Below are 21,475 nucleotides of genomic sequence, written 5' to 3' on the forward strand. Positions count from 1 at the left end.
CAACATGGCGCATAATCACAGGCGCAGATAGAGGGGGGGACTCGTCCCACCCAGATTTAAATTCACCTCGTTCGGTCCCCCCCCCACTTATAGGGAGGGAAAAAACGTCTATGCTGTCTTTCTTTGCATAAGGCAAACCTCACGGAAAAATCAAAAGACTAATTACCATTCGGTTTATTGAGGTGCACAGCAGTGTATACATAGTTGCAACAACTCACATAAAACAAAGACTGATATTCGGTTGGTTGAGCTGCGCAGACTGCACAGGTTGCGAGCTCGAGCTTGGTTGCTATGGTAACCCACAACGAGTTTGATAGGCATATCGGGGTTGGGGTTGGTTTGCTGGCAGCTTTGTCCCCCTCAGTTTTTTGTCCCCCCAGTTCAAAAAACGTATCTGCGCCCCTGCGCATGACATCAATGCGAGGGACGCTTCGGGCTGTGAAGGTTCTGAATCTTCTCAATGGAAGGACGCAGAGGTTAGGGAGCTGATTTCCATTTGGGGGGATGCAGCTATTCAAGCTAGATTGGATGGGTCATACCGCAACCGGGCGGTTTTACTTCCGTAAACACTGGCCATGCTCACTGCGTGTGACGTCGTCGTATCCTGCAATGCGCATGCGGAACACTTTTAGGTCGCTTTTCGTTCATACTGAGGATCACATACAAGTCGCATATATTTGCTAATGTGAACGACCTCACAAAAAAATCGGATTTCACAAAAAAATCGGAATTGAGCATTAAGCCTTGCAGTGTGAACGTAGCATTAATCCCTGTGTATTCCTTTACTGCACGCAGAGCCATAACGAGGATCACTTGCAGGATCCGGGGTCTCATCTGATTATCTCTAGCCGCTTTATCCTTCTACAGGGTCGCAGGCGAGCTGGAGCCTATCCCAGCTGACTACGGGCGAAAGGCAGGGTTCACCCTGGACAAGTCGCCAGGTCATCACAGGGCTGACACATAGACACAGACAACCATTCACACTCACATTCACACCTACGCTCAATTTAGAGTCACCAGTTAACCTAACCTGCATGTCTTTGGACTGTGGGGGAAACCGGAGCACCCGGAGGAAACCCACGCGGACACGGGGAGAACATGCAAACTCCGCACAGAAAGGCCCTCGCCGGCCACGCGGCTCGAACCCGGACCTTCTTGCTGTGAGGCGACAGCGCTAACCACTACACCACCGTGCCGCCCAGGATCCGGGGTATGAGAAAAATTAACAATTTCACAAAGTCGCTTATCTGTCATCAGAATATTGATTATTTATTAGATTTGATCATGAGAACAAATATTTTAGTCATTTTGAGAGATTATCTATTATATTATTCATTGTAACTAATACCCAGAATGCATTGCGGTTGTGGTCTTTTTTTTTTTTTTCTTATTTTCACACTTATTGTCAAAGATTTGCATTCTTTCCCTTGCTTTTTCAGTCGGCGCCTCCCGGTTTTTCTCATAATACTCTCTTTTCTTCGAATTCTTTTTTTCCTTTTGTTTTTTCTCCAAATTGCTGTTGAATTCGTAGAATCTTCCATTGTGATGTTTCGCAAGCAAGCGAAGCGTAAAAAGTCACGCTATCTTTGCTAGTTACACAACGTTTAGCAAGGCTGTTCGTCACATCTGTTGTTATTAGGGGTACTATTACGGGTATATTACCCCCTCTAACGGTTCATCAAAGACCTTCACACGAAGAAGAAATGGCCGCAAAGTGAGCGGAGAAATAGCAAGTTCGAACCTTTTTGTTGATCACGCTCGCTTGCTTCGTAAACTGAGCCTGCCAAAGCAATTCTTAGACATCGTTGATCGAAATATGTGTTCGGGGTTTCAGAAAATGTGTAATTTTGGGAGCTGTTTACGATGGAATCAAGAAGATTTGGTACCAAAAGAACATTCGGGATACGGGAGTGACCGTTCAAGCCTTGCTGTTGTTAAGACGCATTGTACGCGATCCCAAGAAAGCATTTTTCAAAGCAAAATGGCCGAGTTTTCCTGCAATTTTTATCTGCATAAATGTGCTTGGGGTTGAGAATTCAGTGTAATTTTGGAATCATTATTAGAAGTAGAAAGCTGAAAATTCGCAAACGGGAAGTAAATCGTATGAGAACTCTTGTGCATTTTTTTGGAAGAGAACTTCAGCTTGTATGAAGTTAAAACTTAGTGATTTATTTTATAGAATAAAATACGTATATACGTAATGCGCATTTTGTTATTTTGCTTGAAATCTTTCATTCTGGGCGGCACGGTGGTGTAGTGGTTAGCGCTGTCGCCTCACAGCAAGAAGGTCCTGGGTTCGAGCCCCGGGGCCGGCGAGGGCCTTTCTGTGTGGAGTTTGCATGTTCTCCCCGTGTCCGCGTGGGTTTCCTCCGGGTGCTCCGGTTTCCCCCACAGTCCAAAGACATGCAGGTTAGGTTAACTGGTGACTCTAAATTGACCGTAGGTGTGAATGTGAGTGTGAATGGTTGTCTGTGTCTATGTGTCAGCCCTGTGATGACCTGGCGACTTGTCCAGGGTGTACCCCGCCTTTCGCCCGTAGTCAGCTGGGATAGGCTCCAGCTTGCCTGCGACCCTGTAGAAGGATAAAGCGGCTAGAGATAATGTGATGTGATGTGAAAATACGTATATACGTAATGCGCATTTTGTTATTTTGCTTGAAATCTTTCATTCTGGGCGGCACGGTGGTGTAGTGGTTAGCGCTGTCGCCTCACAGCAAGAAGGTCCGGGTTCGAGCCCCGTGGCCGGCGAGGGCCTTTCTGTGCGGAGTTTGCATGTTGTCCGTGTGGGTTTCCTCCGGGTGCTCCGGTTTCCCCCACAGTCCAAAGACATGCAGGTTAGGTTAACTGGTGACTCTAAATTGAGCGTAGGTGTGAATGTGAGTGTGAATGGTTGTCTGTGTCTATGTGTCAGCCCTGTGATGACCTGGCGACTTGTCCAGGGTGTACCCCGCCTTTCGCCCGTAGTCAGCTGGGATAGGATCCAGCTCGCCTGCGACCCTGTAGAACAGGATAAAGCGGCTACAGATAATGAGATGAGATGAGATCTTTCATTCTCGCGTTCCATATTCTCCAGTCTGGGTCGATATTGTTAGCATAATAATCAAAGTGTAAAATTCGTTCAAAAATTGATGCATTTTTTAAATTGGCGAGTAAAAGGTCTGTTGGTGAGCAGCTTACATGTTACGTGTTACATCGGAATTTAGCTCAAATTTCCAAATACTAAAATCGCTAAAAATATATGCATTGGTTGTATTCCTATGACTTTTGGCGTGGAAGTAGTTTTCCCTGCTAGTAACCTGTGAGAGCAGTACCGATTTTATTGCCCTCTTCATTGTTACATAGTTTAACAGTATATGCACGGAATACAGCTTGTACCCCTGGATCCTGCAACTGTTAAAGCAGTTCGATAGCGAGTGTGAATAGCGGTGGTGATGGGGGGGAATCCCTGTCTCGTAGAGCAGCCTCAGGAAAAATAGCTGGAGCTTATGGTATTTGTTTGAACTGATGCTTGAGGTTTGGCATATAATAATTTAATTACAGTGGTGCTTGAAAGTTTGTGAACCCTTTAGAATTTTCTATATATTTCTGCATAAATATGACCTAAAACATCATCAGAGTTTCACACAAGTCCTAAAAGTAGATAAAGAGAACCCAGTTAAACAAATGAGACAAAAATATTATACTTGGCCATTTATTTATTGAGGAAAATGATCCAATATTACATATCTGTGAGTGGCAAAAGTATGTGAACCTTTGCTTTCAGTATCTGGTGTGACCCCCTTGTGCAGCAATAACTGCAACTAAACGTTTGCGGTAACTGTTGATCAGTCCTGCACACCGGCTTGGAGGAATTTTAGCCCGTTCCTCCGTACAGAACAGCTTCAACTCTGGGATGTTGGTGGGTTTCCTCACATGAACTGCTCGCTTCAGGTCCTTCCACAACATTTCCATTGGATTAAGGTCAGGACTTTGACTTGGCCATTCCAAAACATTCACTTTATTCTTCTTTAACCATTCTTTGGTAGAACGACTTGTGTGCTTAGGGTCATTGTCTTGCTGCATGAACCACCTTCTCTTGAGATTCAGTTCATGGACAGATGTCCTGACATTTTCCTTTAGAATTCGCTGGTATAATTCAGAATTCATTGTTCCATCAATGATGGCAAGCTGTCCTGGCCCAGATGCAACAAAACAGGCCCAAACCATGATACTACCACCACCATGTTTCACAGATGAGATAAGGTTCTTATGCTGGAATGCAGTGTTTTCCTTTCTCCAAGCATAACGCTTCTCATTTAAACCAAAAAGTTCTATTTTGGTCTCATCCGTCCACAAAACATTTTTCCAATAGCCTTCCGGCTTGTCCACGTGATCTTTAGCAAACTGCAGACGAGCAGCAATGTTCTTTTTGGAGAGCAGTGGCTTTCTCCTTCCAACCCTGCCATGCACACCATTGCTGTTCAGTGTTCTCCTGATGGTGGACTCATGAACATTAACATTAGCCAATGTGAGAGAGGCCTTCAGTTGCTTAGAAGTTACCCTGGGGTCTTTGTGACCTCGCTGACTATTACACGCCTTGCTCTTGGAGTGATCTTTGTTGGTCGACCACTCCTGGGGAGGGTAACAATGGTCTTGAATTTCCTCCATTTGTACACAATCTGTCTGACTGTGGATTGGTGGAGTCCAAACTCTTTAGAGATGGTTTTGTAACCTTTTCCAGCCTGATGAGCATCAGCAACGCTTTTTCTGAGGTCCTCAGAAATCTCCTTTGTTCGTGCCATGATACACTTCCACAAACATGTGTTGTGAAGATCAGACTTTGATAGATCCCTGTTCTTTAAATAAAACAGGGTGCCCACTCACACCTGATTGTCATCCCATTGATTGAAAACACCTGACTCTAATTTCACCTTCAAATTAACTGCTAATCCTAGAGGTTCACATGCTTTTGCCACTCACAGATATGTAATATTGGATCATTTTCCTCAATAAATAAATGACCAAGTATAATATTTGTGTCTCATTTGTTTAACTGGGTTCTCTTTATCTACTTTTAGGACTTGTGTGAAAATCTGATGATGTTTTAGGTCATATTTATGCAGAAATATAGAAAATTCTAAAGGGTTCACAAACTTTCAAGCACCACTGTAAGGAGATGAATTTGGGGCCAAATCCAAACTTCAGCAGAGTCAAAAAGACGTAATCCCATTCGACTCTGTCAAAGTGTTTTTCTGCGTCCAGAGAGAGCAGTATGTCTGGGTGTATATTTCAGTATCTTTCATGTAAATAATATTAAAGAACAGCTGCGCATCTTTTATAAACCCAGTCTGGTCCTGAGACGCCACTGTTGGGAGGACACCCTCTAAACGTGTGGCTAAGATTTTAGCAAATATTTTGTTGTCTGCATCCAATCGGCTTATTGTCCTGTATGATCCTGGCTCTCGGGGATCCTCGTCCTTCTTCTGGATTCAGGATATATCTGCTTAATAGAACGTTGGTGGGAGTCAGCCCTTTGTTTGTGCTTCACCCGTTCTACTCGATGAACTTCGACGTTTAAAGGCCTTGGAGAACTCCCGAGGTTCAGCCGTCTGGGTCTGGGGCCTCAGAGCTCTGCATCTTTTCTCTTGCTTGTTCTGTTTCTCTTGTGGTTGGTGGTTTTTCTAACAGTTCTTTGTTTTCATTGCTTATGGTCAGAGTATCAAGTTCTTCAAAAAAATTGTCTATTAATGATGGATCTCCCATAGATTCTGAAGTGTGTAGTTTTGTGTAAACAGTTTCGGAAGTATTATTGATCTCTTTTGGGTCCAGTGTGGTTTGTCCTGAGCGAGTCCGCGAGTCCGTGTTTCTGTAATTAGTCTCGATGCAGCTTGCTCTTTTATTTGGCATGCTGAGACCTTGCCTGCTTTTTCTCCATGTTCATAAAAAAAAGTAGTATCTATAGTACAGAGCAAGTTCAGTTTGAAGAAAAGGTTTTCTTTGATATAAATCAGGTGAAGGAGAAACTGAGTACTGTTTATCTATTTCTGTAATTTCATCCATAATCTGGGTCTGTCTCTCTCTCTCTCTCTCTCTCTCTCTCTCTCTCTCTCTCTCTCTGTGTTGTTTATTCATTAAGCTGCGGCGAGAGATTATCTGCCCCCGACCGTAGGCCTTTAGTGCCTCCCGTAGAGTTGATTTTGTACAACCCCGATTCCAAAAAAGTTGGGACGAAGTACAAATTGCAAATAAAAACGAAATGCAATAATTTACAAATCTCAAAAACTGATATTGTATTCACAATAGAACATAGACAACATATCAAATGTCGAAAGTGAGACATTTTGAAATTTCATGCCAAATATTGGCTCATTTGAAATTTCATGACAGCAACACATCTCAAAAAAGTTGGGACAGGGACAATAAGAGGCTGGAAAAGTTAAAGGTACAAAAAAGGAGCAGCTGGAGGACCAAATTGCAACTCATTAGGTCAATTGGCAATAGGTCATTAACATGACTGGGTATAAAAAGGGCATCTTGGAGTGGCAGCGGCTCTCAGAAGTAAAGATGGGAAGAGGATCACCAATCCCCCTAATTCTGCACCGACAAATAGTGGAGCAATATCAGAAAGGAGTTCGACAGTGTAAAATTGCAAAGAGTTTGAACATATCATCATCTACAGTGCATAATATCATCAAAAGATTCAGAGAATCTGGAAGAATCTCTGCGCGTAAGGGTCAAGGCCGGAAAACCATACTGGGTGCCCGTGATCTTCGGGCCCTTAGACGGCACTGCATCACATACAGGCATGCTTCTGTATTGGAAATCACAAAACGGGCTCAGGAATATTTCCAGAGAACATTATCTGTGAACACAATTCACCGTGCCATCCGCCGTTGCCAGCTAAAACTCTATAGTTCAAAGAAGAAGCCGTATCTAAACACGATCCAGAAGCGCAGACGTCTTCTCTGGGCCAAGGCTCATTTAAAATGGACTGTGGCAAAGTGGAAAACTGTTCTGTGGTCAGACGAATCAAAATGTGAAGTTCTTTATGGAAATCAGGGACGCCGTGTCATTCGGACTAAAGAGGAGAAGGATGACCCGAGTTGTTATCGGCGCTCAGTTCAGAAGCCTGCATCTCTGATGGTATGGGGTTGCATTAGTGCGTGTGGCATGGGCAGCTTACACATCTGGAAAGACACCATCAATGCTGAAAGGTATATCCAGGTTCTAGAGCAACATATGCTCCCATCCAGACGACGTCTCTTTCAGGGAAGACCTTGCATTTTCCAACATGACGATGCCAAACCACATACTGCATCAATTACAGCATCATGGCTGCGTAGAAGAAGGGTCCGGGTACTGAACTGGCCAGCCTGCAGTCCAGATCTTTCACCCATAGAAAACATTTGGCGCATCATAAAACGGAAGATACGACAAAAAAGACCTAAGACAGTTGAGCAACTAGAATCCTACATTAGACAAGAATGGGTTAACATTCCTATCCCTAAACTTGAGCAACTTGTCTCCTCAGTCCCCAGACGTTTACAGACTGTTGTAAAGAGAAAAGGGGATGTCTCACAGTGGGAAACATGGCCTTGTCCCAACTTTTTTGAGATGTGTTGTTGTCATGAAATTTAAAATCACTTAATTTTTCTCTTTAAATGATACATTTTCTCAGTTTAAACATTTGATATGTCATCTATGTTCTATTCTGAATAAAATATGGAATTTTGAAACTTCCACATCATTGCATTCCATTTTTATTTACAATTTGTACTTTGTCCCAACTTTTTTGGAATTGGGGTTGTAATATCTGTGGTGTCATTTGATAAATAAATATGGAATCTATGTGTCTTTTTAATTCTTCTTTTTTTGTCAAGTTATTATTAAATCTCCATGTCCTTGAAGTGTACTTGCGTCCCAGTTCCAGTTGGAGGATAACTGGGCTGTGGTTTGGGCTGTGGTCAGACAATACTGTAGCTTCATATTCACAAGTTTTTATTCACGGTAAAAATCTACAATCTCCCAAGAAAAAAATCTGTTCTGGAATAAGAATGATGCACTGAGTAAGAGTAGTGGCGTGTATGAGGAAACGTGGTTCTCCGTGGATCTGTTATTCTGTATGTTTTAAGAAACGTATGGATGATCTTTGCTGATTTAGATAGAGCTGCAGGTCGACCTGATGACCTCTCGATATGTGGATCTAGCGCCAGATTAAAGTCACCACCAATTATTAGCTGATGGGAGTCTATAGTAGGTAATGCAGCAAGAAGAGATGATATAAATCGTTCATCATGGGAGTTTGGCGTGTATATGTTAGCGAGTGTAACCGGGGCGTTGTAAAGTTTCCCTGTCACTATGACGATTCCCCCCTGAAGATCTGATACGATTTTAGATGATATGAAAGATACCGTTTTATTAAATAATATAGCTGTGCCTCTGGTTTTTTTGGTTAAAGGCAGAATGAAATACACATCCTATCCATTTGCAATGTAGTCTTGTATGGTTTTGGTTTTTCAAGTGCGTTTCTTGTAGGAATGCGACATCTGTTCCTAGTGTTTTGAGGTGAGCTGAGATATTGGCTCGCGTTACGGCTCTGTTCAATCCCTTACGATTCCGTGAGACAAATTTGACCAGATTTTGTTGCGTCGTTTAAGCAGTTTGGGTGTTATCCTTTATCATCAGCACCTCCCACGCTGATCAAGCCCTCAATGTCTCTCATCTCATCTCATTATCTGTAGCCGCTTTATCCTGTTCTACAGGGTCGCAGGCAAGCTGGAGCCTATCCCAGCTGACTACGGGCGAAAGGCGGGGTACACCCTGGACAAGTCGCCAGGTCATCACAGGGCTGACACATAGACACAGACAACCATTCACACTCACATTCACACCTACGCTCAATTTAGAGTCACCAGTTAACCTAACCTGCATGTCTTTGGACTGTGGGGGAAACCGGAGCACCCGGAGGAAACCCACGCGGACACGGGGAGAACATGCAAACTCCGCACAGAAAGGCCCTCGCCGGCCACGGGGCTCGAACCCAGGACCTTCTTGCGGATATAACATCCACTTAGGCAAAAAACAAACCTGTGCTGGAGAAAGAAAAAGGACTACCCCCTTAAAACTAAACCCGAACCCCTCTCTGTCTTTCCCCAAACGAAGGATGCAGATGTAGAAAAAGAAAACTTCTCAAGAAAACCTTTGCTGTCCAACATTAACGTGAGGTAAATGGGCACCTGACTTACCGCTAGGCTCCGATGTCATGTTTGTTTGTTGCTTCTAAACCGTCTGTCCATTTTTAATTGTCCTCTAAACTCTGTTCTGAGTTTTCTAACACTGAAAAAAGGAGGCTGCAATAATGAAATAAAGTAAGGAGGGAAGGGGCAAATAACTAGATAAATAGAATAATAAACAAATAAAATATACCTCCTATATATGTGTATGTACACTATATTGCCAAAAGTATTTGCTCACCCATCCAAATTATCGGAATCAGGTGTTCCGATCACTTCCATGGCCACAGGTGTATAAACTCAAGCACCTCGGCATCCAGACTGTTTTTACAGTTTGGAGCTGGCCCCTTCCTCTTCCAACATGACTGTGCACCGGTGCACAAAGCAAGGTCCGTAAAGACATGGATGACAGAGTCTGGTGTGGATGAACTTGACTGGCCTGCACAGAGTCCTGACCTCAACCCGATAGAACACCTTTGGGATGAATTAGAGCGGAGACTGAGAGCCAGGCCTTCTCGTCCAACATCAGTGCATGACCTCACAAATGCGCTTCTGGAAGAATGGTCAAAAATTCCCATAAACACACTCCTAAACCTTGTGGACAGCCTTCCCAGAAGAGTTGAAGCTGTTCTAGCTGCAAAGGGTGGACCGACGTCATATTGAACCCTATGGGTTAGGAATGGGATGTCACTTAAGCTCATATGTGAGTCAAGGCAGGTGAGCAAATACTTTTGGCAATATAGTGTATGTATGTATGTATACAAACGGAGTGGTTAACTGAAATTAAATTTCTTAGAAATGATTGCTTATTAGTATTCAGAGTCTGTAATTATTGTCGGGGTTTTTTTTCCTAGCTCCTGTGTTTGTATAAGTGCGAGGGGAAATCAGTTTGCAGGAATCAACCTGACTTTCATCAGCGCTGTATCCGTTTCTCCTGATTATCCCGGCTGTAGTGCGTCCCTTTAAAGCATCGTTTCGGAGAGGCTTGTGGAGAAAATAGGCTTTAATTTTCATCCAGTTCTCTTAGCTGTCCCCTTCTGGGGTCGGGAGGTCGGTTATGTTGAATTTCTCAACTTCTTGTGGGTCGCTGAATGCACGTCTGGAGCCGTCCACAGTTATCATCATCCTCACTGGATAAAAGAGTCTGTATGGTATACCGGCGTCCTGGAGCTTGGCTTTCACCTGATTAATTGAGGCTCGTAGTCTGCTGCAGTGTTGTCGTCGAGTCACTAAACCTCAAGTCCGAGTCCGGTCTCAAGTCCCCAGCGTTCAAGTCAGAGTCATTAAAGAAAATTTCAAGTCGAGTCTGAGAACAAGATTCCAACCGCACCATGTGACGGTGGCTGTTTCAGCGCCATTAACATTAGTTTGTTCCTGAACATGGCGTATGAACAGGTGAATGTGCTTCTCTTGATCAGGGAGTGTGAAGTATTCTGTCAGAGATGGTTGGGAGACAGATGGAAGTGCAGAAGGTGTGTTTATTAATACAACCCCGATTCCAAAAAAGTTGGGACAAAGTGCAAATTGTAAATAAAAACGGAATGCAATGATGTGGAAGTTTCAAAATTCCATATTTTATTCAGAATAGAACATAGATGACATATCAAATGTTTAAACTGAGAAAATGTATCATTTAAAGAGAAAAATTAGGGGATTTTAAATTTCATGACAACAACACATCTCAAAAAAGTTGGGACAAGGCCATGTTTCCCACTGTGAGACATCCCCTTTTCTCTTTACAACAGTCTGTAAACGTCTGGGGACTGAGGAGACAAGTTGCTCAAGTTTAGGGATAGGAATGTTAACCCATTCTTGTCTAATGTAGGATTCTAGTTGCTCAACTGTCTTAGGTCTTTTTTGTCGTATCTTCCGTTTTATGATGCGCCAAATGTTTTCTATGGGTGAAAGATCTGGACTGCAGGCTGGCCAGTTCAGTACCCGGACCCTTCTTCTACGCAGCCATGATGCTGTAATTGATGCAGTATGTGGTTTGGCATTGTCATGTTGGAAAATGCAAGGTCTTCCCTGAAAGAGACGTCATCTGGATGGGAGCATATGTTGCTCTAGAACCTGGATATACCTTTCAGCATTGATGGTGTCTTTCCAGATGTGTAAACTGCCCATGCCACACGCACTAATGCAACCCCATACCATCAGAGATGCAGGCTTCTGAACTGAGCACTGATAACAACTCGGGTCATCCTTCTCCTCTTTAGTCCGAATGACACGGCGTCCCTGATTTCCATAAAGAACTTCAAATTTTGATTCGTCTGACCACAGAACAGTTTTCCACTTTGCCACAGTCCATTTTAAATGAGCCTTGGCCCAGAGAAGACGTCTGCGCTTCTGGATCATGTTTAGATACGGCTTCTTCTTTGAACTATAGAGTTTTAGCTGGCAACGGCGGATGGCACGGTGAATTGTGTTCACAGATAATGTTCCCTGGAAATATTCCTGAGCCCATTTTGTGATTTCCAATACAGAAGCATGCCTGTATGTGATGCAGTGCCGTCTAAGGGCCCGAAGATCACGGGCACCCAGTATGGTTTTCCGGCCTTGACCCTTACGCACAGAGATTCTTCCAGATTCTCTGAATCTTTTGATGATATTATGCACTGTAGATGATGATATGTTCAAACTCTTTGCAATTTTACACTGTCGAACTCCTTTCTGATATTGCTCCACTATTTGTCGGGCCTAACACAGAGATGAACAACCATCACACTCACATTCACACCTGTGGGCAGTTTAGTTGGCCGAATCTGCATGTCTTTGGACTGCGTGAGGAAACCAGAGCACCCAGAGGAAACCCACACAGACATGAAGAGAGCATGCAAACTCCACACAGAAAGACCTCGAGGTTTGAACCCAGAACCTTCTTGCTGTGAGGTGACCGTGATGACCACCATGCTGCATTTCGGATCTATTTGTCCTCTTCTGCTTTTTTTTCCGTTTTCTGTTTTTCTCTCCCAGATACAGTCGATATAAATGTTTCATGATCACTCCTTCTTTGTGATCTTCATTTCGATCCGCTTGAACACTTTCTATTCTATTCAGGCAGACTCCTGGGACTGCGTGGTACAAAAACCTTTTTCGCCAAGTGATTGTAATGTGTACTTTTATTTCATATCTATTTTAAAAGTGCTCCAGGGGCCATAAGTGACCTCTTACATAAAACAAGAAACTGCATGTGAACGAGTGAACTCCGGTGATACAGTCATAATCTACGGTCCCACTCAAAAGTTTGGACCCCTTCTAATTCATTGTTTTATCTTTATTTTTATTAATTTAAAATCACTTCGTGTCTTAAAGTAATGACGGATGTTGTTTCTCTTTACTTAGTTGTTCAGTTCTTGACATAATACTGTCCGGATTACTACAATTGTGTTAAAAGGCTGTTTTTTAGAGAGTCTCATCTCATCTCATTATCTGTAGCCGCTTTATCCTGTTCTACAGGGTCGCAGGCGAGCTGGATCCTATCCCAGCTGACTACGGGCGAAAGGCGGGGTACACCCTGGACAAGTCACCAGGTCATCACAGGGCTGACACATAGACACAGACAACCATTCACACTCACATTCACACCTATGCTCAATTTAGAGTCACCAGTTAACCTAACCTGCATGTCTTTGGACTGTGGGGGAAACCGGAGCACCCGGAGGAAACCCACATGGACACGGGGAGAACATGCAAACTCCGCACAGAAAGGCCCTCGCCAGCCACGGGGCTCGAACCCGGACCTTCTTGCTGTGAGGCGACAGCGCTAACCACTACACCACCGCGCCGCCCCTTTTCAGAGAGTATTTTTATTATTTATTATTTATTTTTTTACTGTTTGATCTCAGACGCATTCAGAAGGCAAGAAACTCGTCCACTAATTAACCTTTGACGAGACACAACTGTTAATTGAAAAGCATTCCAGGTGCCTCCCTCATGAAACTGGTTAAGAGAACACCAACAGTGTGCAAAGCGTCATCAAGGGAAACGCTGATGCTTTAAAGAATCTAAAATATCAAGCATTGTTTTTGTTAACACTTTTTTTTTTTCCCAGATATGTTCCATTTGTTATTTCATAGTTTTGATGTCTTCAGTATTGTAGAAAAGAGTCACGATACAGAAACACCTGTGAATGAGTAGAGTACAGTAGGGGAGTACAAACTTTTGACTGGTGCTGTATTTATAGTGTACATTTATTCAAATAACAAAACAAAAACCAAAAGCAAATTTTAGGTAAACAGTAACGTTACATGCGTAGAACTTTTTTCCCCATCTCGTTTAATTATTGTTGTAAGTAGGATCGTGTATAAATGTAACAGAATTCTGAGTTCGGAAAAGTGCTTTATTTGTGTATTCGGGAATGTGTGTGTAAAAAGGGCTACATTAATTTCTCAGGAATAGTGATCTCAATAATGGCTTGCTCTTGTTAAAACAAGTGCATAAACTGAAGTTCACTCTTGTTCGTGTTTTGCATAGATAGCAGAAGAAAGTACATCAAATCAAATCAAATCAAGTTTATTTGTACAGCGCTTTTAACAATAAACATTGTCGCAAAGCAGCTTTACAGAATTTGAACGACTTAAAACATGAGCTAATTTTATCCCTAATCTATCCCCAATGATGAAGCCTGTGGCGACGGTGGCAAGGAAAAACTCCCTCAGACGACATGAGGAAGAAACCTCGAGAGGAACCAGACTCAAAAGGGAACCCATCCTCATTTGGGCAACAACAGACAGCCTGACTATAACATTAACAGTTTTAACAGGTATAACCCTCAACTGTCCTCATGGGGCCGTCCTTCACAGGAGCGGTGCGATAAAACTCCGACCAGACACAGGGCACCAGGATGGATCAAGCAGGTCCGAGGGGCAGAAGAGGCCAGCATCTCAATCCCAGGACCAACATGTAACTCAGAGGGACAGATGGGGGGGGGGGGAGAGAAAACACAGGTTGTTAGGTATGCCCTAAAAATGACAAGTATTAAATCTGTGTGGTAGGCTCGCAGAGACGAGAGTCTTTACATAAGGCATAACACACAATGGCATGTTAATATGGTTAAATATATCATGACCTGCTATGGCTGGATGCTTGATTGGGTGATGGGAGCACACTCCTCAGCAATGATGAGATGCAGATGGGACCCTTAGGGCTGGCCAAGACAATTCAGTTACATTTCACCGGGTCTGGGACATGCGACAGAATGTCTGACGGCCGATTCCCTGCAGGCTACGATAGCCAGTCGAGGTCTCCACCCTCTCCACCAAAAGATTTCCTGTTGAAATATTGCATTTAATGTTTTTATATTGCACTTAATGTTTTTAAAAGAGGCGGCACGGTGGTGTAGTGGTCATCACTGTCGCCTCACAGCAAAAAGGTTCTGGGTTCGAGCCCAGTGGCTGACGGGGGCTTTTCTGTGTGGAGTTTGCATGTTCTCCCCGTGTCCACGTGGGTTTCCTCCGGGTGCTCCGGTTTCCTCCACAGTCCAAAGACATGCAGGTTAGGTTAACTGGTGACTCTAAATTGACCGTAGGTGTGAATGTGAGTGTGAATGGTTGTGTGTCGGCCCTGTGATGACCTGGCAACTTGTCCAGGGTGAACCCCGCCTCTCACCCATAGTCAGCTGGGATAGGCTCCAGCTTGCGTGCGACCCTGCACAGGACAAGTGGCTACGGATAATGGATGGATGGGTGTTCTATACAACTTTAAAAGTGCAGCATGATCCGGGGTGACGTTGAGTTGGATGGGTCGGGGGGTCTGCTGCCAGTCAGTCCTCCATTGGTTAAGAGTGCTGAAGTTGGAGCCAGCGGAGATGTTTGGCATCCTGTGTGGGCTTGTGTAGAGGATGTTTGTCGTCCTGCATGGTGTTGCTCACCAGCTTCTATGTATGGTATTCCCAAAAGAGGCCTGGGGGTGCAATGCCCAAGAGCACGGGCAGGAATTCGGTTGAGGCGGGCCACAGACAGCTTGTGATGGTTCTCATCTGTTTGATTTTAGTCTGCACAATAGCTAGGACGTAAATCTTAATCTGTGCTGTTGATTATCAGTCTAGTATTCAAATCTGTCCATTTATCTGAGCAGTAGTGCGCGACACTCCTGTAAGCTGATATAATAGTTTGTTCCCACAGGCTGAAGGAGCTTGTAAGTGTAATGGTTGGAAGAGCCAAAATCCGCCTCCTACTCCACCACCTCCAACCCCACCCAGGGCTGAACAACCTAACTCTGTGAATCTCCTCGAACCTTGCAGGAGTTGCAGCCACCCTTTAGGTAAGATATGTGTGTGCAAGGCTGTAAAAACGATGCAGAGCTGAATTTTGCTTACAACATGTCATTTAGGCAGCCTGGTTGGATGAAACAGACCAACTGAATGGATGTTTCTGAAGCGGGTAAGGTTTCATCCCTTTCTCATTGGCCAGGAGACCATGTAACACATCTGGAGAACGTTTCAGAAGACGAGATGAACAGATTACTGGGTATTGTGCTGGATGTGGAGTATCTCTACACATGCGTCCACAAAGAGGAGGACGCTGACACTAAGCAAGTCTACTTCTCTCTGTTTAAGGTGACTTTCATGTTCCATTGGCATCTCATTCATTTAGTCTGCTATTCACATACTAACCCAATTTCCAGGAAAGTTGGGATATTTTCCAAAATCAAAAGTCTGTAATTAGTTCATTCAGGTGAACCTTTATTTACCTGACAAAAGTACAAAGAAAAGGTTTTCAACAGTTTTACTGACCAACTTAATTGTATTTTGTAAATATAAACGAAGTTAGAATTTGACGCCTGCAGCACACTCAAAGTTGGGACAGAGGCAAAATAAGACTGAAAATTTATAGGATATTCAAATAACATCATTTTGGAAGATTCCACGATAAGCAGGTTAATTGATATCGTGATCAGGTGTAAAAGGAGCAGCACCAAAGGCTCAGCCTTTGCAAGCAAGGATGGGGCATGGCTCACCAATTTGTGCCAAAATTTGTGAGAGAATTGTTAGTCAATTCAAAAAGAACATCTCTGAATGCAAGATTGCAGGTCTTTCAAAATGTGCAGTACATAATATTGTGAAAAGATTCAGGGTTAGCAATTGGCGACATCTCGGTGTGTAAAGTGTCAGAAACCACTGCTGAATGGGCGTGACCTTCAAGCCCTCAGGTGGCACTGCCTGAGAAACCGTCATGCTAATGTGACAAATATAGCCACATGGGCTCGGGAGGACTTCTGAAAACTGTTGTCATTTAACACAGTCCACTGCTGCATCCAGAAATGCAACCTGAAACTGTGTTACACTGCCGTTTTGTCTGGGCCCGAGCTCCTGTCAGATGGACCAAAAGACAGTGGAGCCATGTGCTGTGGTCAAATGAGTCACATTTCAGCTTGTTTTCAGGAAAACCGGACGTCCAGTTCTCAGTGCCAAAGGTGAACACGACCATCCAGTTTGTTATCAGAGAAAGGTGCAAAAACCAGCGTCTGTGATGGTATGGGGGGCATCAGTGCCCACAGCATGGGGGAGGGGCATGTGTGTGAAGATACCATTGACTTGACATGGAGGTGTGATTTTGGAGGGGCGTGTGTTGCCCTCAAGGCAAAGTCTCTTTCCAGGAAGTCCATTATTATTTAATCAGGACAATGCCAGGCCTCATTCTGCACGGGCTACAACAGCGTGGCTTCATAGACACAGAGTGCGTGTGCTTGACTGGCCTGCTGCCAGTCCAGCTCTGTCTCCTATTGAGAATGTATGGTGCATCATGAAGAGGAGAATCAGACAACAGCGACCACGGACTGTTGAGCAGCTGAAGTCTTGTATCAAGCAAGAATGGACAAAAATTCCAATTGCAAAACTGCAACAATTAGTATCCTCAGATCCTAGACGATTAAAAAGTGTTATTAAAGGAAAGGTGATGTAACGCAATGGTAATAATGCCTCTGTCCCGACTCTTTTTTTTTTTTTTCCATTTGTTGCAGGCATGAAATTGTAACTGTTTATATTTACAAAATATAAAGAAGGTCAGGAAAACTACTGAATATCTTTTCTTTGTACTTTTGTCAGTTAAATAAAGGTTCACGTGAATTTACAAAGCACAGATTTTTGTTTTTATTGCATTTTGGAAAATATCCCATCTTTTCTGAAAATGGGGTTTGTAGACACCACAGTCCTGGGTTTGTTTGTTTGTTTGTTGTTTGTTTGTTTGTTTGTTGTTTGTTTTTTAATTGAAAGCTACAGTATGTAGGGCCATGCTGTCTTCTGTTACATGGTGTGTGTGTGTGTGTGTGTGTGTGTGTGTGTGTGTGTGTGTGTGTGTGTGTGTGTGTGTCAGTACTAGATAAGCCCTGACATGCATTTTAAATCTTTTTAGTTGCTAAGGAAATGCATCCTGCAAATGGGGAGGCCTGTGGTGGAGGCTTTAGAGAGTCCACCGTTTGAGAAACCAAGCATCGAGCAGGTAAACGGCACAAACGTACATCAGTACGAGAACACTGTGAACCGAATGAAGTCGCTCTGTTTTACTTCATTAAAATCAGTTTGCAGTAAAATTTGATGGCGATTAAAATATTTAATAAGACATGAGCCGTATTTGTTACTAAACAAATACGGCTCATATTTATTTCCATTATTGCCACCACGTGCATGTACAGTCCTGGGAAAAAGAAAATATACCCTACCCTCCTTCAATTCTGTGTTTCTATCTGTCACCTGAGGGTGTTTGTTTGTTTGTTTGTTTATAGAAGTTGGACAGGACCCCATAATAGGCCCTGATAACTAAAAATAGAGAATTGAAGAAGGGTGTACTTTCTTTTTCCCCATGGCTGTATATACAACTTTGGCTAGATTCACACTGTACCGGATAGCAGTGTCATCTTTATTGTCAGTTTCTGTCTTGTCATTTGATCATCTGGAATGTAGCTCATATCAGAAGTGAAGTTGTTATTTTGCGATGTAAGAACATGTGCTGCCTGTAGGTAGTGTGGCCATCACTGCAGAGCTGCATGCAAAATGTGATTCACTGGCATCCTGGTGTGTGTTCTAGGGGGTGAATAACTTTGTTCAGTACAAGTTCAGTCACCTCCCATCGAAAGAGCGACAGACCATTGTGGAACTGGCCAAGATGTTCCTAAACCAGATCAACTTCTGGCAGTTGGAGACGCCGTCGCAGAGACGGCAGCGGGTCCCTATTGATGACGCAGCTGGCTATAAAATCAACTACACCAGGTGATTTTGATGATTTTTCAGTTATTTCAGTGATTTTTAGGTTGAATGTCTCGTAGTAGTAAAACATGGCATCTGCACTAAATGAGCCACGGCAAGAGGAAGAGGGACACTGAGGTGGTACTGGAAGCTGAATACACGAGTTTGAGCAGACTTGCTAAAGTAGCTGTTAGCCTCAGCCTCATAGGGGCCTTTGCTTGATGCTGTTTGAGGCCTGCTTTTATTTTTATATATATTAGTCTTGCAAAAGTATTCATCCCCCTTCAGGGTTCCTGCGGGTCCTTAAAAAGTCTTAAATACAACTTTCGGTTTTCAAGGCCTAAAAACGTCTTAAATTGTTTGGAATGAGTGGAATTTTCGAAAGGGAGGTATTAAATTTAATATTGGACTGAACGAGTGAAATGTCTCCATCCGGTTTGGGGTATTTTTTTAACCATAATTTTAAAAGTGACCAGCGTACCTTTTGGGGGCAGCATTGGTTCTGTGCGTTCCGTAGAACAAGAGCTAACGTTAGGAGGCTACTGGAGGCGGTGTGGTGCGGTGCGGTTCAGTGTGGTGTGGTGTGGTGGTGGTGAAGAGTGAGAGATGCGCAGGTAGCTTATGCGGGTGCTAGAAAGCGTTGATAATTATGGGAAGATGTCTGTTTAACGACAAGTGGTTGGGGGATGACAAATACCCCCAAAATAAGGAGAAGAATCGTTTGCGATAAAAAGCGCTGGATCGCACAAATGTGTTTAAAGACGATAACGCAGCACTGGGGACACGGCGGACTGGGAAACTGGTTTTTCACGGACACGAGGCGCGCGTGTGTTAGAGGTCAAGCGCTCCGGAGTGAAACGCAGGGGGGTTCGCGCATGTGCACAAGAGTCAGGTGGAAAATGGGACTTATAGGAAATATTACTAATAATAGTGATTAGCATCATTTTTTTACATAATTAACATTGTTTATTGTACTAAGTTTAATATAAATATATAAACAACCTTTATTTCAAAACTCAATTAAAAAGAACTCCAGAAAATACAATAATTCTAAATATAGTACAATATAAATAATTTGTACAAAAAGTTTTTGTTTTATTACCTATCGTCAACAACAGTGTTTTTAATATAATAATAATAATAATAATAATATTAACAACCACTAATAATAATTAGTAGTAATAGTAATTATTATTGATTTATTAATCATTACTACTTATGAATTAGTGATTAATAAGTACTAGGGATTATTAAATGTTATAAAATTAAGTTATTAAAAATTATTACAAATAATTATTAAAACGTAGTAATTGGTAGAATACAAACAAATACTCATGGATTATAGATAATTTTTTAAAATAGTGAACATTGATATAAAATAACTATACTACTACTACTAAATAATAATAATAATAATAATAGTAATACTTGTTGTAAATGTTATTATTATTATTATTATTTTTATCAGTTCAATTGTTATATCAATGTTCACTATTAAAAACTAATTATTATCTATAATCCATGAATAATTGTTTGTATCACTACTACTACTAATAATAATAATTACTACTTTTTTAATAATAATTTTAACTAATCTTATAACTCAATTTTATAGCATTTTAATAATCACTACTTATTATTTATTAGTATAATTTAGTAGTTGATAATAACAATTACTACTTATTATTAAATTACATTTTGATAATCACTGCTTATTAATTAAGTAGTAATTAATAATACTGAATTATAATAATTGCTACTCTATTATTAATTAATATAGCTAATAAGTAGTGATTATTAAAATGTTATTGAGGTTTTTTTTAATTATTATTAAAAAGTAGTTGTTATTATTTATTATTATTATTATTAGTAGTAGTAGTAGTAATACAAACAATTATTCATGGATTATAGATAATAATTAATGATTATTTTTGAATAATGAACATTGATATAACAATTGCACTGATGATAATTAGTTTGCAGTTATTACAACACACTGATTAATATTGATAATGGCTATGAAAGGTGACAGTAGTTTTTCTGTGTTGAATGTAACGCTCTGATGATTGTATGACTGCAGAAACAGGTTTATGCTGTTCCCTGCTATAATGCAGAAGATATTCGAGAACTTCCTCAGCCAGCTGTGTACTGTACCACTGATTTTGCTGTCGGACACAAAATCACACATCATCAAAGATAATCTTTAGGGATTGAAATAATGCCGGCTAAGGTTGTTCAGCTGGTTCTACTTGCTGTTTATTGTTTTCGTTTTCGAAATGATTCATGGTGTTTTCTCCAGTAAACCCCAGTCTTCTCCTCGCTGCTACAGTAGTTCTGCAGCCCAGAACACACGGCTTTGCTTCAGCTGTTTGCGTGTCTAACAGTTGCCATTGATGCACCCTGTTGTTCACCAATTGTGTGCATTCTTCTTAAAGTTAGTAAAAAAGATCTATTGCAGGAAACAGTTTTAAGTTGTCATATTTATCATTTTCTTTGCCATGGTACAGTCTTAATTTTTCCATTTAGAGGTCTTGAAAAGGTCTTAAAAGTCTTTAAATTTGTACTTGAAAAATGTGCAGATACCCTGCCCTTGGTGTTTGTCTTGTTTTGTTGCATTACAAGCTGGAATTAAAATGGATTTTTGGAGGGTTAACACTATTTGAGTTACACAGTATGCCGACCACTTTAAAGGTGCACATTTTTTTTTTTATTGTGACACAAACAATAATTAAGATGAAAAAACAGAAATCTAGAGTGTGCATAGGTATTCACCCCCTTTTGTATGCAACCCCTAAATAAGAGCTGCTCCAACCCATTCACTTCATAAGTCACATAATTAGTTGATTAAGATCCACCTGGGGCGGCACGGTGGTGTAGTGGTTAGCGCTGTCGCCTCACAGTAAGAAGGTCTGGGTTCGAGCCCCGTGGCCGGTGAGGGCCTTTCTGTGCGGAGTTTGCATGTTCTCCCCGTGTCCGCGTGGGTTTCCTCCGGGTGCTCCGGTTTCCCCCACAGTCCAAAGACATGCAGGTTAGGTTAACTGGTGACTCTAAATTGAGCGTAGGTGTGAATGTGAGTGTGAATG

The 21,475-nt window shown here is 42.2% G+C and overlaps 1 protein-coding gene across 1 annotated transcript in view; it reads left to right on the forward strand.

Annotated features, from left to right (window-relative positions):
* kat2b (K(lysine) acetyltransferase 2B) overlaps window positions 1-21,475 on the forward strand; it is a 76,467-nt gene that overhangs the window by 19,093 nt on the left and 35,899 nt on the right. The window contains exons 2-5 of the mRNA XM_060904973.1: window positions 15,334-15,472; window positions 15,622-15,767; window positions 17,563-17,649; window positions 18,235-18,416. Coding sequence (XP_060760956.1) covers window positions 15,334-15,472; window positions 15,622-15,767; window positions 17,563-17,649; window positions 18,235-18,416 — 554 coding nt within the window. The remainder of the gene's footprint in view (window positions 1-15,333; window positions 15,473-15,621; window positions 15,768-17,562; window positions 17,650-18,234; window positions 18,417-21,475) is intronic.

This window comes from Neoarius graeffei, chromosome 22 (assembly GCF_027579695.1).
Source record: "Neoarius graeffei isolate fNeoGra1 chromosome 22, fNeoGra1.pri, whole genome shotgun sequence".
NCBI classification, from domain to species: Eukaryota; Metazoa; Chordata; class Actinopteri; order Siluriformes; family Ariidae; genus Neoarius; species Neoarius graeffei.